The 19,180-nt window shown below is 42.8% G+C and overlaps 1 protein-coding gene across 1 annotated transcript; it reads left to right on the forward strand.

The window, feature by feature from the left end:
- The first annotated feature begins 11,996 nt into the window (after positions 1 to 11,996).
- Positions 11,997 to 16,348, forward strand: cldn31 (claudin 31). The gene is made up of 2 exons (XM_062033140.1): positions 11,997 to 12,051; positions 14,964 to 16,348. Exon 2 carries the CDS (start codon positions 15,078 to 15,080, stop codon positions 15,738 to 15,740), a length of 663 nt encoding a protein of 220 aa, XP_061889124.1. The 5' UTR covers positions 11,997 to 12,051; positions 14,964 to 15,077; the 3' UTR covers positions 15,741 to 16,348.
- Positions 16,349 to 19,180: the final 2,832 nt, after the last annotated feature.

Consider the following 19,180-nt stretch of genomic DNA (forward strand, 5'->3'; position numbering starts at 1 on the left):
CTCAAACAAAAAGGTACAAACAAAAGGCGCTCACAGCGGAGGTAAAAAACTTGACTAGGAAAACAAAAGGCGCGCACAATGGCGGAGAACTATGAACATTAAACAAACAAAAACTTACGTGACAAGAGATGAAACAAGAACTAACGTGACAAGGAACTGTGGACATGGCATGAATGGGTGATGTCGCCAGCACGAACAACAGAAACAGAAAAGCCTATATAGTGACATGAAAAGTGAAAACAGGTGCGTGACTAACTGTGAACAGGTGCATGACATGACTGTGAAAACGTGAGACAGGTGTGTGTGAGTCCAAACGTGGAACAGGTGAAACTAATGGTTGCTATGGTGACAAACAAAACCAGGAAGTGAAACCAGGAACTAAGGAAGTGTCCAAAAAACAAAACAGCACATGGCCAAACAAAAACATGAACACAGACATGACAGAACCCCCCCCTTACGGACAGATCCCAGATGTCCAAAAACAAAAAACAGGATCAAGAGTCATGGGAGGGGGGGAGGGGGACATGGCGGTGGGTCGCCAGACCAGGTGTCCCCGAATCCACCGGGGCAGAGTCAGGTGGCGGCGGCGGGTAGACCGCCGCTGAACCTGACGAGGTGGGCGACCTGGGAATGGCCACATTCGTGGCAGACGAGGAGGTCGGCGCACCTGGCGTGGCGGACGCCCATGGAAAGGCCACATCCTTGGCCGACGAGGAGGTGGGCGCGTTGTCGTGGCAGGCGGCGAAGCTTGGCGTGGTGCGTCAGGCGGCGAAGCTTGGCGTGGTGCGTCAGGCGGCGAAGCTTGGCGTGGCGGGTCTTGACGAGGGTCTTGGTCTTGGCATGGGTCTTGGTCTTGGTCTTGGCGAGGGTCTGGGTCTTGGTCTTGGACTTGGACTTGGCGTGGTTGGTCTTGGTCTTGGACTCGGCGTGGTTGGTCTTGGTCTTGGCGTAGTTGGTCTTGGACTTGGTCTTGGTGTGGCTGTGCTTGGACTTGGTCTTGGTTTGGGTCACTTGGCGGGTCTTGGTCTTGGTCACTTGGCGGGTCTTGGTCTTGGTCACTTGGCGGGTCTTGGTCTTGGTCACTTGGCGGGTCTTGGTCTTGGTCACTTGGCGGGTCTTGGTCACTTGGCGGGTCTTGGTCACTTGGCGGGTCTTGGTCTTGGTCACTTGGCGGTTCTTGGTCACTTGGCGGGTCTTGGTCACTTGGCGGTTCTTGGTCACTTGGCGGTTCTTGGTCTTGGTCACTTGGTGGGTCTTGGTCACTTGGCGGTTCTTGGTCACTTGGCGGTTCTTGGTCACTTGGCGGTTCTTGGTCTTGGTCTTGGCGTGGGGCAGCCACGGGCGGCACTTGGCGACGTGGGGCAGCCACGGGCGGCACTTGGCGGCGTGGGGCAGCCACGGGCGGTACTTGGCGGCGTGGGGCAGCCACGGGCGGCACTTGGCGGCGTGGAGCAGCCACGGGCGGCACTTGGCGGCGTGGGGCAGCCACGGGCGGCACTTGGCGGCGTGGGGCTGCGACTGGCGGCACTTGGCGGCGTGGGGCTGCGACTGGCGGCGCTTGGCGTGGAGCAGGTACTGGCGGCGCTTGGCGTGGAGCAGGTACTGGTGGCGCTTGGCGTGGAGCAGGTACTGGTGGCGCTTGGCGTGGAGCTGGTACTGGTGGCGCTTGGCGTGGAGCAGGTACTGGTGGCGCTTGGCGTGGAGCTGGGCGTGGAGCAGGTGGATCTTGGCATGGTCGAAAAACTGGTGGTGGCGGCCGTGCTGGTGGCTGTGGCTTGGCAGGTCGAAAGACAGGTGGTGGGGGTCGTGCTGGTGGCTGTGTCTTGGCGTGACGAAAGACTGGTGGTGGGGGTCGTGCTGGAGGCTGTGGCTTGGCGTGACGATGCTGACCCACCCCACCTGAACAATTCCCAGCCCTAGCCCCCCCCTCAAGGAGCGGATCCCAGACGCGCTCCCCGCGGTCTGGAACCGTCTTTTGGGGTGGGCGGAGGGGGTTCAGGAGAAGGGCAGAATCCTCCCCTCTAAATTGTCCAAAAGGTCTTTCGTTCCCCCCCACCTGGGCTTTTGTGGGTGAAAAAAAAAATTCTGACTTGGGCGTGGCATGAGTCCTGGGGGGCGGGGCATGAAAATTGGGTGACTGTGATTGACAGGATCTGATTTCTAAAAACATGTCTTGGTAATATTTAATCATGGATTTAGAGTCTTTGGTTGGATGTGGCTGACAAGAAAAAGAGTTCAGGGGAAAAAAATCCATGACGTCACCCACTGGCAGCGGCGTGACGTCGTCCTGGGGAAGCCGGGCTGGCTGCAGCTCGTTTCCGCCCGGAGGGGGAGGAGCTTGCGGGAACGATGCGTCCTTTCCAATGCTTGTGGAAGCCCTCCCTGACGTCCTTCGTTGGGAGCGGCGCTTCCGGGACTGCGGTGACGCAGCGCCATCCTCGGACCAAAGGGAGCTGATCGGCACCAGTTTGCCGGTCGGACCCCACATGAGATCCCTGCGCTCCATGGGGGAATGGCGGAGTGTCTCGGCTTCCATGGCGCGCAGGACCTCCCACGTTACCTCGTCAAAATTGTCCCATTTTTTTGCGGGAGAGCTCTCGTGCTGGCGACATCTGTCATGACTAGGTCTTTGGCGTGGATTGCTCTCCCGTGGTGCAAACGAATTGGACCATACGTGGCGTGAAGGTGAGGACATGTTTAATATTTTAACTCAAACAAAAAGGTACAAACAAAAGGCGCTCACAGCGGAGGTAAAAAACTTGACTAGGAAAACAAAAGGCGCGCACAATGGCGGAGAACTATGAACATTAAACAAACAAAAACTTACGTGACAAGAGATGAAACAAGAACTAACGTGACAAGGAACTGTGGACATGGCATGAATGGGTGATGTCGCCAGCACGAACAACAGAAACAGAAAAGCCTATATAGTGACATGAAAAGTGAAAACAGGTGCGTGACTAACTGTGAACAGGTGCATGACATGACTGTGAAAACGTGAGACAGGTGTGTGTGAGTCCAAACGTGGAACAGGTGAAACTAATGGTTGCTATGGTGACAAACAAAACCAGGAAGTGAAACCAGGAACTAAGGAAGTGTCCAAAAAACAAAACAGCACATGGCCAAACAAAAACATGAACACAGACATGACAATATCAACCTGAAGTTGATATAGAGATTTACTGTAAGCGTTAAATAAAAAATAATAATAATTTGACTTATTTTTTTACATTTTAATGACTGAGACCCTTTATGGTCCCCGGGAGCCCTAAAGGTTAAAAAAAAAAAATTCCATGTATTTTGTTAAGGTTTGAAAATGAAAAATATCAAAATGGCCCCCGCATGCTTAAATTTTTCCGTGTGCGGCCCTCAGTGGAAAACGTTTGGACACCCCTGCTATACGCGTAGCAAACACACTGTTTGATTTCCTGCAAACCGCAGAAATGTTCATCGTAAATTCACAGGAGATTTACTGGCTAACAATTACAGTACCTTCACGGTAACATTTACAGTAGTTTACTGTGAAGTATCTTCCCAGCAATTTACTTTAACTACAGAGCTGGGACTTTACAGTTAATTATAATAAAGTTACAACTAAATGCTGTAACTTCATTATTGTAATTTTATAGATATTTAAAATAAGATTACAACTATATGCTGTAACTTCACAATCGTAATTCTATTGCTAATCTCGTTTTGACAGCATCGACTGTGCAATGTAGTCTACAGAACGCCTTAAAAGACAAATTAATTTACAGTAATTTAATGTGATATTACATTACATTTTGATTACAGTATTTTACTGCGGTAAAATGCTATTAAATGCTGTGAAATCTTGGTAATTTTTTTTACAGTTTAAATCAGTGAATTTTGTGTGTTAGGGAACTATGTGATTTTGGAATTAAACACATTTTTCAGAACTGCAGCACCACATGATGCTGACTTTTTTAAAATTGTTTTATGTTTATTTAAAAAAACTATTATACTTGAATTGATATTTCAGTAACAGTGTGACTCTTGACTAATGGAACACATTACATTACAACAATTCAGTGTGTCAAAACTGATGATTTTAGTCTTGTGAACAAATGCGTGAGCAAATTATCGAACAGTTTAAGAACAGCATTTGTCGACGAGCTATTGAAAGGAATTTAGGGATTTCACCATCTACGGTCTGTAATATCATTAAAAGGTTCAGAGAATCTGGAGAAATCACTGCACGTAAGCGATGATATTACAGACCTTCGATCCCTCAGGCGGTACTGCATCAAAAAGCGACATCAGTGTGTAAAGGATATCACCACATGGGCTCAGGAACACTTCAGAAAACCACTGTCAGTAACTACAGTTTGTCGCTACATCTGTAAGTGCAAGTTAAAGGCCTACTGAAATTAAATGTTTTCATTTAAACAGGGTTAGCAGATCCATTCTATGTGTCATACTTGATCATTTCGCGATATTGCCATATTTTTGCTGAAAGGATTTAGTAGAGAACAACGACGATAAAGTTCGCAACTTTTGGTCGCTGATAAAAAAAAGCCTTGCCTATACCGGAAGTAGCGTGACGTCACAGGAGAAAGGATTCCTCACAATTCCCCGTTGTTTACAATGGAGCGAGAGAGATTCGGACCGAGAAAGCGACGATTGCCCCATTAATTTGAGCGAGGATGAAAGATTCGTGGATGAGGAACGTTAGAGTGAAGGACTAGAGTGTAGTGCAAGGTGTATCTTTTTTCGCTCTGACCGTAACTTAGGTACAAGGGTTCATTTGATTCCACACTTTCTCCTTTTTCTATTGTGGATCACGGATTTGTATTTTAAACCACCTCGGATACTTGAAAATGAGAGTCGAGAATGCGAAATGGACATTCACAGTGACTTTTATCTCCACGACAATACATCGTTGACGCACTTTAGCTACAGAGCTAACGTGATAGCATCAGGTTCAAATGCAGATAGAAACAAAATTTTAAAAAACCCTGACTGGAAGGATAGACAGAAGATCAACAATACTATTAAACCATGAACATGTAAATACACGGTTAATAATTTCCAGCTTGGCGAAGCTTAACAATTGAAGCTAACTACGTAGCGGCGGTGGCGGCGGCGGGCGTTGTAGCTTTCGACGACACCCCGGCCGCCATCAGAGTCGGCAAGAAACATATATTTCCCCAAAGTTACGTACGTGACATGCACATAGCGACACGCACGTACGGGCAAGCGATCAAATGTTTGGAAGCCAAAGCTGTACTCACAGTAGTGCGTCTGCTATCCAGCTCAAACACAACACAACCTCCTGATTGTGTTGCTGGAGTCCGCTGCTAATACACCGATCGCACCTACAACTTTCTTATTTGCAGTCTCCATTGTCCATTAAAAAAATTGTAAAATATTCACCAACACAGATGTCCAGAATACTGTGGAATTGTTCGATGAAAACAGAGCAGATTGTATGGTGACACATTGGGTACGAATACTTCCGTTGCCGTCGTGACGTCACGCGCATACGTCATCATACATAGACGTTTCCAACCGGAAGTTTAGCTGGAAATTTTAAATTGCACTCTATAAGTTAACCCGGCCGTATTGGCATGTGTTGCAATGTTAAGATTTCATCATTGATATATAAACTATCAGACTGCGTGGTCGGTAGTAGTGGGTTTCAGTAGGCCTTTAAAACTCTACTATGCAAAGCCAAAGCCATTTATCAACAATAAAGTTCCAACTATGTGCTGTAACTTCACAATTGTAATTCTATTGCTAATTTTTCTCTCGTTTTGACAGCATACCGCCACCTACTGTGCAATGTAGTCTACAGAACGCCTTTAGAGACAAATCAATTTGAATTTACAGTAATCTGTTGTGATATTACAGTACGTTTTGCAGTATTTTACTGCGGAAAAATGCTGTTAAATGCTGTGAAATCCTGGTTGTTTTTTTTTACAGTGTAAATCAGTGAATTATGTGGGTTAGGGAATTATGTGATTTTGGAATTAAACAATTTTCTCAGAACTGCAGCACTACATGATGCTGACTTTTTTCTTTAAAAATGTTTATTTGAAAACCAATTTATACTTGAATTGATATTTCAGTAACAGTGTGACTCTTGACTAATGGAACAAATTACATTACAATAATTTACTATGTCAAAACTGATGATGTTAGTCTTATCCTTTAACGGATATGTCATGTGCTGAGTAATATATAATTAGAAACATTACAAAGTCACTTCCCTCAAGGAAGTGAGAGACAATGGGAAATGTCTGCAAGCCAACCATGCATTTAAGAAAGGAAACATCCGGAGTGTGCTTCAATGACATCACTGCTAGCTCACACTATCATTTTTGATGGCGTCCTCAAACAAAAAAAGGGTTTATTAATGAAAATGCTAAATTTTACAGCTGGTAAATATTGAGTCAGAATGTGTGTTGGGAGAGGGACCATTTACAGTAGTTTGTATTGCACAATCTAATGGAATCCAAACATAACTGTCAACATTTGCTTTGGAAATGAGGAATCTGGTATTTCCCCCAGAAAATGTTTCTTTATCTACAAAACCCAAAACCAGTGAAGTTGGCACGTTGTGTAAATCGTAAATAAAACTAAATACAATGATTTGCAAATCCTTTTCAACCTATATTCAATTGCATAGACTGCAAAAACAAGATACTTAACGTTCGAACTGGAAACGTAATTTTTTGCAAAAATGTGCTCCTTTGGGATTTGATGCCTGCAACGTGTTTAAAAAAAGCTGGCACAGGTGGCAAAAAAGACTGAGAAAGTTGAGGAATGCTCATTAAACACGTTTTTGGAACATCCCACAGGTGAACAGGCTAATTGGGAACAGGTGGGTGCCATGATTGGGTATAAAAGCAGCTTCCATGAAATGCTCAGTCATTCACAAACAAGAATGGGGCGAGGGTCACCACTTTGTCAACAAATGCGTGAGCAAATTTTCGAACAGTTTGAGAACAACATTTCTCAACGAGTTATTGAAAGGAATTTAGGGATTTCACCATCTACGGTCCGTAATATCATCAAAAGGTTCAGAGAATCTGGAGAAATCCCTGCCCGTAAGCGAGGATATTACGGACCTTCGATCCCTCAGGTGGTACTACATCAAAAAGCGACATCAGTGTGTAAAGGATATCACCACATGGGCTCAGGAACACTTCAGAAAACCACTGTCAGTAACTACAGTTCTTCGCTACATCTGTAAGTGCAAGTTAAAACTCTACTATGCAAAGCTAAAGCCATTTATCAACAACACCCAAAAACGCCGCCGGCTTCGCTGGGCCGGAGCTCATCTAAGATGGACTAATGCAAAGTGGAAAAGTGTTCTGTGGTCTGATGAGTCCACATTTCAAATTGTTTTTGGAAACTGTGGACGTCGTGTCCTCCGGCCACAGTTCAAAAGTTGAAAAGCCAATATCTGTGATGGTATGGGGGTGTATTAGTGCCCAAGGCATGGGTAACTTACACATCTGTGAAGGCACCATTAATGCTGAAAGGTACATACAGGTTTTGGAGCAACATATGTTGCCATCCAAGCAACGTTATCATGGACGCCCCTGCTTATTTCAGCAAGACAATGCCAAGCCACGTGTTACAACAGCGTGGCTTCATAGTAAAAGAGTGCGGGTACTAGACTGGCCTGCCTGTAGTCCAGACCTGTCCCCCATTGAAAATGTGTGGCGCATTATGAAGCCTTAAATACCACAACGGAGACCCCCGGACTGTTGAACAACTTAAGCTGTACATCAAGCAAAAATGGGAAAGAATTCCACCTGAAAAGCTTAAAAAATGTGTCTCCTCAGTTCCCAAACGTTTGCTGAGTGTTGTTAAAAGGAAAGGCCATGTAACACAGTGGTAAAAATGCCCCTGTGCCAACTTCTTTGCAATGTGTTGCTGCCATTAAATTCTAAGTTAATGATTATTTGCAAAAGAAAATTAAGTTTCTCAGTTCGAACATTAAATATATTGTCTTTGCAGTCCATTCAATTGAATATAAGTTGAAAAGGATTTGCAAATCACTGTATTCCGTTTTTATTCACAAATTACACAACGTAGAAAAACTTCACTGGTTTTGGGTTTTGTATTTCAAATATATTTCTCTCTCTTAAAAGGGGACCTACACATTCTTGGTCATTGTTTTTATCATTCACAATCCTTATGTGAGACAAGAACACATGTTTTTCTTTATTGCTTATATTCCGTCACGGGACTTCTTCCCGGTAGTGAAAACCAGTGGTGGTCAACCAAGCCAAGTTGGCTGTTGTACAGCAAGCAGCGCACAAACTCTTGGAGTACACTGCTCTTATCTTGCAAAAGGCAGGTAAGAGCAAAAAAAAAATCTAACTTTGCAATGGAATCTACCCCTTTACCAGTGGCGTGCAGTCACTAGAGGCAGGGGAGGCACGGCCTCACCTGCCATCATGGAAAGAAAAAAAAAAGTAAAAAGAAAAAAAAAAAATTAAATTGTTATATGTATCCAGTGATTATACTAAAGTTATTTTCCATTTAACTTCACCCGTTTTAGATTATTTTTATTTTTATTTTCACATTTGCCGTTCAAATACTGAGAAGAGACGGTGCGGTGATCAGCAGCCAGTTGAGGCACGTCACTCAGTTGTGCCTCAACATGGATTGTGCGCAATGACTCGGCTAACTGCTGGCCTGCTGTGCAGTGAGACCGTATTGCTATATGAATTATATTATACATTTCCATAGTTTAGTTAGCTGAGGTATATAATGTACAGTGTATTTTGTCAACAACTGTATGTGTGTAACATATTTCTTGTGCTGAGCGATCATAAATCTGCTGCGAAGACACACTGTGTGAGGCTCGTCTCATAACCCCGCCTCCTGGTGCCAAGCACCTCCGCCGCAGAATGCACCGCCCGACGGGAGCGCCGCGGCCACACCAACCAGAGCCCACACCCAAACCCTCCATGTGCAAGACCGAATCCACCCAACAAAAGTCACTTAACAAGAAGCCAAAAAGTGCAAAAACAACAATGCTCGCGGTGGAGGAGCCGCGAACGACCGCAGGGACACAACATTAGGTACACCTGTAGACTGCAGCACGGATGTCATATTTCATTCATTCACAACTCTTCCAACACGAACACCACTGTTCCCGCACTTATAAGTAAAGGTAAGACCATAATAACGTTTTTTTTATTAAATGTGCTTTTTTGTGTGCTACAGTTTGTAAGTGTAAAGTTAAAGTTAAGTTAAAGTACCAATGATTGTCACACACACACTAGGTGTGGTGAAATTTGTCCTCTGCATTTGACCCATCCCCTTATTCACCCCCGGGAGGTGAGGGGAGCAGTGGGCAGCAGCGGCGCCGCGCCCGAGAATCATTTTTGGTGATTTAACCCCCAATTCCAACCCTTGATGCTGAGTGCCAAGCAGGGAAGAATGCTGGTATGAGCTTTTAAACATAAGCCGTTAACTGCTGCCAATCAAATGGTGAATAAGATACTCTTTAGGGTTCATATGTTTGTAAATCTGACTGTGATGATGCAGTGCCTCACCAGACATTAACCTCACCGCACGCCACTGCCCTTTACCATATCAAAAAAAGATTTGTCGAATGATGTCGAGAATTATACGTCTGTTGCGTTCCCAGACATATTGAACTGTAGTGTGCCAGACGTCATTTTGGAAAAGCATGGAGGTCTACAACATCTTCTTGTGTGGCTGGGTCAAGGAAATTGATATCAGGACTTTCCCACATTTGCACGGGTAAAGTTGCATTTCATGATTTAATTTTGTGTCTGCTGATGTTTGTTGCTGTTGCAAGCGCCGTTTACGAGAAGCGTGTTTTCTCCGTCTTTATAAAAATATAACTATAGATGCCAACATCGTGTATGTGCTGAAAGCTTCATTTATGATTGCTGCCTTCTGTAAAAGCTTAACTCTTTTAGAGTTTGCTCACATTTGCTTTCTTTTATTTACACTCGCCGAGCTGGTGTTTTTTGAAACAGCCGTGGCAAACATTCGTTTAAGAAATACAAATAACATCAAGATAATAAATAAATGGGAAATAATAAACATTAAAAGTGTATCAAACAAACCTTTAACAAAGTGATCACTGCAAACGTGTGCATTCTTCGACTCTGCTCCCTTCGACTGGAGTGTGTGCTGCTTTTAGTGTCATCTTTTTATAAAATCTTGCACTCTACCGCCCTTTTGGATTACTTCTCGAGAAACTCTGAAGAATCGTTTATCCTTGTCGCGATTTGAACGGTTCATACAGCTGAAAACAACACACGCATAGGGTATTTTTCTTTAAGAAAGGCTAAATGGCACCTATAGTACCCATTGAGAACAGACGCTGGCTTGACCACCAGGTTTGCTTGTATACAGTAAATCCTTAAAACCTCTTTTCCATATTTAATTCCAGGAAAATAATACCTCCCTTTTTTTACACTGCAAATTATTTGCCACTTGCCAAGATTTAAAATTGTATTTCTATAAATGTCCATATTTTAAAGAGCTATTTAACTATTTTCAGCCATTGACTTTATAGCATCATCTTAATCTTAGCATGAATAATTATAATTTGTCTACATTCCAGTTTAAAAATGTTCAAATTGAGAAAATAACTATTCAAATAAGACATTTTGGTTTTCCCTAAATAGAAAATGTTGTTTAAAGATTCTGCAACATCCCGAGGAGGCCAAATTTAAGAAATGCAAGTTGAATAAAATACTTATTTCTATCTTAATAGTCTCGATGTATAAATCTAAATTCAAGATGTATTATAACCAGCTGAAGGGACATACATATTTTGCATCGCATGGACAAAGATAAGACCTTCTGAAAGAAAGTTCTGTGGTCAGATTGAACAAATATTGAACTGTTTGGCCACAATACCCAGCAATATGTTTGGAGGAGAAAAGGTGAGGGCTTTAATCCCAGGAACACCAACCCTACCGTCAAGCATGGTGGTGGCAGTATTATGCTATGGGCCTGTTTTGCTACCAATAGAACTGGTGCTTTACAGAGAGTAAATGGGACAATGAAAAAGGAGGATTACCTCCAAATTCTTCAGGACAATCTAAAATCATCAGGTTGGGTCTTGGGCGCAGTTGGGTGTTCCAACAGGACAATGACCCCAAACACATGTCAAAAGTGGTAAAGGAATGGCTAAATCAGGCTAGAATTAAGGTTTCCCAAAGTCCTGACTTAAACGTGTGGACAATGCTGAAGAAACAAGTCCATGTCAGAAAACCAACACATTTAGCCGAACTGCGCCAATTTTGTCAAGAGGAGTGGTCAAAAACTCAACCAGAAGCTTGCCAGAAGCTTGTGGATGGCTACCAAAAGTGCCTTATTGCAGTGAAACTTGCCAAGGGACATGTAACCAAATATTAACATTGCTGTAAGTATACTTTTGACCCGGCAGATTTGGTCACATTTTCAGTAGACCCATAATAAATTCATAAAAGAACCAAACTTCATGAATGTTTTTTGTGACAAACAAGTATGTGCTCCAATCACTCTAACACAAAAAAATAAGAGTTGTAGAAATGATTGGAAACTCAAGACAGCCATGACATTATGTTCTTTACAAGTGTATGTAAACTTTTGACCACGACTGTAGCTGCCCTACAGCCAGATGATTCCGGGTTTTTAATCTCAAATTGCATGTTTTCCTGTATTTGTCCGTGTTTTCTCGGATGGAAAACATTTGGATCAATTCAAATGTACTGCAGTTCCCATTTATAATGTATTCATTTACTGCAATCTTTGGCCTCAGTTTAGGATAATCCAAAAGAACGGCCGTATACATTTGGAAACGCATTATCGTTTTCTTCTGGATCATGCATTGCTTTCGACGTGTGTAACAAAGTGTCCTTGTGTTGTCATTTGTGGCATAACTATCTGCGTGTGAGTCTTGAGTATGCAGAATGACACGCCGCAGACCTCCTACACACCACTATATGAATGTTGCACAAACAAGCCGGCCAGTCTTAGTAGAAGAAAGCGACTCTCTGAAGAAACACAGAGGCATTTTATGTCCCATCGCCAAAGCTGGTAAGACTTCTTGATATTGCTTTGATATCCTTGCTACTGAATCATTGGTGATATACCTGCCTGAAAACCAGCGTCCTCTGCAGTGGACGTTTCTTAGTCAATTTCTCGTGTCGGCGTTGCACATTTCGGAGAAAAATAGCTCTGTTTTGCAGCGGACGCTGGTTCTCAGAAGAATATTAAAACGGTGGTATGGCAGAAATGTCCTGGCTAGAAGACCACAGCATGTATTATTTTTGCGTGAACACAATGATGTGTTGTGTTGTACTAACTAAAAACACTGGTATTTTGAACCGGGGTGTATCTCCAAACTCTGGACCTGCATACACAAAACTCCTGGAAGGCTCCCGATTCCACCCTAAAGCCAACATCACACACACTTGGTATGTTTACATGCTTTACAAAACCAATTATAGCATGAGTTTGATTGAAGCCATCTCTTAAAAACACACTTTTTAAAGATGGCCTTAACATATCTAGAACATATATAGATAAACCCCCTAAAATTGTGGTTTTATTTATAAAAAAAAAATCTATTTTTTTGTTTTGTATTCACAAAAGCCAACAAATTTAATGCAAAGTGGCGAGAATATGAATTTAAATAATCATAATCGGCCAACGATCGCTTAAATATGACTGTAAATATGTCAAGTTTCCTTTACTTCAGAATGTAAAGTAGAGATTAGCTGATACATTGTGAACCCCATATCCTACATCTTTAAGATACATTTAAACCAGTGTGGGTGGCACTGGGAGCAGGTGGGTAAAGTGTCTTGCCCATGGACACAACGGCAGTGACAAGAATGGAAGAAGCGGGGCTCGAACCTGGAACCCACAGGTTGCTGGCACGGCTGCTCTCGCAACCAAGCCACACCGCCCATCACTATTATTATGATTACATTATTATTATGGGAGTTAAGTCTTTCCCCGTCTTTAGAAAAATAGTGTTTCTAACTTAACACGAGGGTCCTTGAACGCACCACAGTTATTTGCACTGAGATGCAAAAGTGAAACTTGGACATACTGTAACTTTCTACAATAAAAGTTAAAGTAAAGTTAAAGTACGACTGATAGTCACACACACTTACTCTCTGCATTTGACCCATCACCCTTGTTCGCCCTCTGGGAGGTGAGGGGAGCAGGAATATTTTTTGTTGATTTAACTACCAATTCCAACCCTTGATGCTGAGTGCCAAGCAGGGAGGTAATGGGTCCCATTTTTAAAGTCTTTGGTATGACTCGGCCGGGGTTTGAACTCACGACCTACCGATCTCAGGGCGGACAATCTAACCACTAGGCCATTCTATGCTGCCACTGGTTGATTTATTATAATTTTAACTTTCTTCTATCACCTCATCTGTGTCCCAAAATGCTGGTGCTGGGTTGAATGCTTAAAGGTGAGCTTTGATGACGTTATGACGTCTTTGTTGAGTGAATTGTTCTGAGTTCGGTAAGCCACAATCCAGGTGGAACGAATAATTTTGTATTTTTGATTGGGGGGGCTCTGAATTAGATTCAAGCAACCTTATTATTGAACTTTCACGGCTATATTATATCTTAAGGCCTATTATGTCTTTTTTATAATATACATCACATTTTTTGTTTCACACTATACAAAAGCCCACTCTACTCAACATCCCCAATTTGACACCTCTGATTTTTGAACACCAAGATTTTTATATTCGGTAACTAGAGCTGTCCGATAATGGCTTTTTTGCCGATATCCGATATTCCGATATTGTCCAACTCTTAATTACAGATTCCGATGTCAACCGATACGGATATATACAGTCAAGGAATTAACACATTATTATGCCTAATGTTGTTGTGATGCCCCGCTGGATGCATTAAACAATGTAACAAGGTTTTCCAAAATAAATCAACTCAAGTCATGGAAAAAAATGCCAACATGGCACTGCCATATTTATTATTGAAGTCACAAAGTGCATTATTTTTTTTAACATGCCTCAAAACAGCAGCTTGGAATTTGGGACATGCTCTCCCTGAGAGAGCATGAGGAGGTTGAGGTGGGCGGGGTTGGGGGGGCGAGGTAAGGGGTAGCGGTCGGTGTATATTGTAGCGTCTCGGAAGAGTTAGTGCTGCAAGGGGTTCTGGGTATTTTTGCTGTTGTGTTTATGTTGTGTTACGGTGCATGTTCTCCCGAAATGTGTTTGTCATTCTTGTTTGGTGTGGGTTCACAGTGTGGCGCATATTTGTAACAGTGATAAAGTTGTTAATACCGCTACCCTCAGTGTGACCTGTATGGCTGTTGACCAAGTATGCATGGCATTCACTTGTGTGTGTGAAAAACTGTAGATATTATGTGACTGGGCCGGCACACAAAGGCAGTGCCTTTAAGGTTTATTGGAGCTCTGTACTTCTCCCTACGTCCGTGTACACAGCGGCGTTTAAAAAAAGTCATACATTTTACTTTTTGAAACCGATACTGATCATTTTGAAACCGATACCAATAATTTCCGATATTACATTTAAAAGCATTTATCGGCCGATAATATCGGCAGTCCGATATTATCGGTCATCCCTATCGGTAACACTTTAGTATGGGGAACATATTCACCATTAATTAGTTGCTTATCAAAGTAACAAAGACTTAATTTAGGGTTATTTGGACACTAGGGGAACATATAAGGGTTAGGGTTATTAATAAGCAATAATTCTGAGGTTATTGAGGGAAGACTCTTAGTTAATGGCTTACTGGTTGTATAATAAGGCTATGCAGAATAAGGCATTAATAAGTACTTAATAATGACTACTTAAGAGCCAATATGTTACTAATTTGCATTTTATTAAGCAACTAATTAATGGTGATTATGTTCCCCATACTAAAGCGCTACCTTATATTCCATTAGATTTCTGAAAGATTGCAAAGTGCACTAAAAATGTAATCTTTGCAGATCACTGACGTGAAAAACAGGACTGATCTGATCACGCCACACTTTGGCTTCACATCTTCTAAGGGCTTTCTTCCTGTTTTGGACTTTCCTGGGCGTGCAGCTTCTTCGGCAAACATGGCGTCGACGAGTCTTCAGCTGCTGGGTCTGGTGCTGGCAGTGCTGGGCTGGGTGTGCGGGGCGCTGGTGTGCGCTGCCCCGCTCTGGCGCGTGTCCGCCTTCGTGGGCGGGGAGCTGGTGATCGCCCAGGTGACGTGGGAAGGTCTTTGGATGAACTGCCTGTCCCAGACCACGGGTCAGATCCAGTGTAAGACCTACGACTCAACGCTGGCCCTGCCCACGTCCACCCAAGCCGCCCGCAGCCTCACCGTTCTCTCCCTGATGCTCTGCATACTGGCCCTCCTACTTGGGGTGATGGGGGCCAAATGCACCCACTGCATGGGCGATGCCAATCAATCCTCCAAGGCTCGGCTGGGCAGACTGGCAGGAGTGCTCTTCATCGTGGCTGCTCTCGCCTTCTTGATACCAATCTCCTGGACCGCCTACTCAATAATTAGGGACTTTTACGATCCGAACGTGGCAGCGCCCTTAAAGAGAGAGCTGGGACCGGCGCTGTATCTCGGCTGGGGGGCCAGCGTGCTGCTCCTGCTAGGGGGCGCTCTCCTGCATGTGGGCTCCTCGGCAGTGGAGGGAGGAAAATTACCGATTATTGGAAGAGCGGCGAAAGACAACCCGGGGGCAGCAGGGGAGGCCAAGACACAAGAAAAATCTTTTGTGTGAGGTTTTTTTCGAAGAAGATTCAGCAGCAACAAAGAATCATCAAATATTCAGGCCAGGTTGTTATTTTTCATTCGAAAAAAAAAGCTGAGATTCAAAACTCTTCGAAATGTCTTATTTATATTAACTTATTTATTTGTTTTTTATGTTTGGAAAATCCGATTGATCAATATGTGATTTCAGTCACTGTAGGTGTAAACTGTGGGAGAATGTCAAATGCTGTGATGTTTGCTAATCTGTGTAACATACATAGCTCAAATTCCACTCAACCCCCTCGTGTGTGTGTGACAGTGGGTGGTGTGTACACAGAGGACCACTGTATGTGGTCAACGTGTGTGTGTATTTGCATGTGTGTGTGTGTAAGAGAGAGAAAGACAAAGAATCACCATTGTTTACTTGCGCATCTTTTATCTTTGTATTTGAGTTTTGAAGATGATTTTTAAAAATTATTTTTGATTCTTGTTCATATTTCCTGTAGAATCTTTTTTGTCTACATTATATATTTCTTACTACCATTACTAATAAGATGCAATATCATAACTAACCCTTTTTCTTGTATTTTCCTCAATTTTCATTATTTTCTGGGGTGGGACGTTTAATGAAATGTTTGTTTGGGATGAATCGTTGATTTTCTAACATCAATTAATTCTAAGCTGTGAGTTCATTGATTTTTTTAGTAGTTCAATCAATAAAAAAAAAAGTTTGCTTTTCATGAGTGCTTTTCCTGCGTTTATCATGTGACCTTTTTTTTTACCACTTGGCCCTCTTGGGTTGCTGGGTTGGCTGGAGTCTATCCCTGCTGCATTCGGGCAGATGGCAGAGTACACCCTGGACTAGTTGCTACCTCATCGCAGGGCCAACACAGATAGACAGACAACATTCACACTCACATTCACACTGTAGGGCCAATTTAGTGTTGGCAATCAATCCCCAGGTGCATGTCTTTGGAGGAGGGAGGAAGCCGGAGTACCTGGAGGGAACCCACACAGTCACGGGGGAGAACATGCAAACTCCACACAGAAAGACCCTGAACCCGGGTGAATAATGTAAACTCACTACACCGGTATGTTTTAGCGCTTTCATGGCGAGTTTACTGACAGATATAAGTAAGAACTTTACACTACTTTATATTAGAAATGGCAACAGCGGATGATGAATGCCCCATAACAAGAGGATAGAGAAAAAGAAGAAGCTTATCGACTACGGTGTTGACACGGACTACAAAGGCGGAAGCGCGCAATTTTTCAGGATTTATGCAGATCCCAAATACAGATCAGCAGGTACCAGAAGGTAAGAAAAGTTGCTTTTGCATAATATTGCAAAACAAAACGCCAGATAATATGTCTTACCTTATACAAACACACCATATTAATACTCGTATGTTGAAGCTCAGTACAATACATCAAGTGGTGCGGCTTCATAGCTTACCAAAGTCATACTAAAACATTTTGATAGATTTTTGAGCGCTGTGTGTAATTTTCTATATTTTAAATGAAACATAAAATGTTGGTGTTGTTTACTTGAGTCATATTGCCATCATATTGCAGTCTACACGTATCTTTTATGTTTGACTGCCATCTACTGGTCACACTTATCATTACATCATGTACCAAATAAAATTGCTTCGAGGTCGGTAAGCAAAACCAGAATTATTCCATACATTAGGCACACCGGGTCATAAGGCGCACCGTCGGGTTTTGAGAAAAAAAAGATTTTAAGTGCGCCTTATAGTCCGGAAAATACGGTACAGGCAAATTTTGACATGAAGCCACAGACAAATGCACTCCCGAATGTCCCCAACAAGGTGCAGCAATACACAAAAGCAGACATTTATCTACTTTTCAACTACTTTTCAATCAGGGTTAAATTTGAGATCAGTCTCTTTTACATATTTTATGAACCCACCCCATACTTATTGAAACTTCACAGAACAGCCACTCAGTGTAAACCTACTCTTCTCCAGTTTGAGCAAATGAGAACATCTTTAATCCAGCGGGTGTGGCAAGGAGGCGCCGTTGCCTTCCAATTGAGCACACTGAGTCTTCTAGCCAATAAAGTAGTGAATGCTGCAAGTTTCTTTTTGGATTTGCTAAAGGAAGAAGACAGAGGCCCTACCCCAAATGTTTCCCTTTTAGAGGATTCAGATCAATCTTTTCGTTGATTTCTAAAGACCAAATATTACAAAAATTAGTTCAATAACTGCACAGGATGGGCAAAGCCAAAACACATTTATTAAGTTAGCTGCTGACACCGATTACATAATACCGATATTCTGTCATACATCTAAGACCTTAGTATAATAGGTTCGATGTACAAACCCCGTTTCCATATGAGTTGGGAAATTGTGTTAGATGTAAATATAAACGGAATACAATGATTTGCAAATCCTTTTCAACCCATATTCAATTGAATGCACTACAAAGACAAGATATTTGATGTTCAAACTCATAAACTTTATTTTTTTTTTGCAAATAATAATTAACTTAGAATTTCATGGCTGCAACACATGCCAAAGTAGTTGGGAAAGGGCATGTTCACCACTGTGTTACATGGCCTTTCCTTTTAACAACACGTTAAACATTTGGGAACTGAGTAGACAGGTCTGGACTACAGGCAGGCCAGTCTAGTACCCGCACTCTTTTACTATGAAGCCACGTTGATGTGACATGTGGCTTGGCATTGTCTTGCTGAAATAAGCAGGGGCGTCCATGGTAACGTTGCTTGGATGGCAACATATGTTGCTCCAAAACCTGTATGTACCTTTCCGCATTAATGGCGCCTTCACAGATGTGTAAGTTACCCATGTCTTGGGCACTAATACACCCCCATACCATCACAGATGCTGGCTTTTCAACTTTGCGCCTATAACAATCCGGATGGTTATTTTCCTCTTTGGTCCGGAGGACACAACGTCCACAGTTTCCAAAAACAATTTGAAATGTGGACTCGTCAGACCACAGAACACTTTTCCACTTTGTATCAGTCCATCTTAAATGAGTTCAGGCCCAGCGAAGCCGACGGCGTTTCTGGGTGTTGTTGATAAACGGTTTTCGCCTTGCATAGGAGAGTTTTAACTTGCACTTACAGATGTAGCGACCAACTGTAGATACTGACAGTGGGTTTCTGAAGTGTTCCTGAGCCCATGAGGTGATATCATTTACACACTGATGTCGCTTGTTGATGCAGTACAGCCTGAGGGATCGAAGGTCACGGGCTTAGCTTTATCAGTATTTATTGCCACCTTTCCCAACTTCTTTGTCACGTGTTGCTGGCATCAAATTCTAAAGTTAATGATTATTTGCACAAAAAAAAAGTTTATCAGTTTGAACATCAAATATGTTGGCTTTGTAGCATATTCAACTGAATATGTGTTGAAAATAATTTGCAAATCATTGTATTCCTTTTCTATTTACATCTAACACAATTTCCCAACTCATATGGAA

Source organism: Entelurus aequoreus, linkage group LG22, assembly GCF_033978785.1.
Source record: "Entelurus aequoreus isolate RoL-2023_Sb linkage group LG22, RoL_Eaeq_v1.1, whole genome shotgun sequence".
In the NCBI taxonomy this organism is placed as follows: Eukaryota; Metazoa; Chordata; class Actinopteri; order Syngnathiformes; family Syngnathidae; genus Entelurus; species Entelurus aequoreus.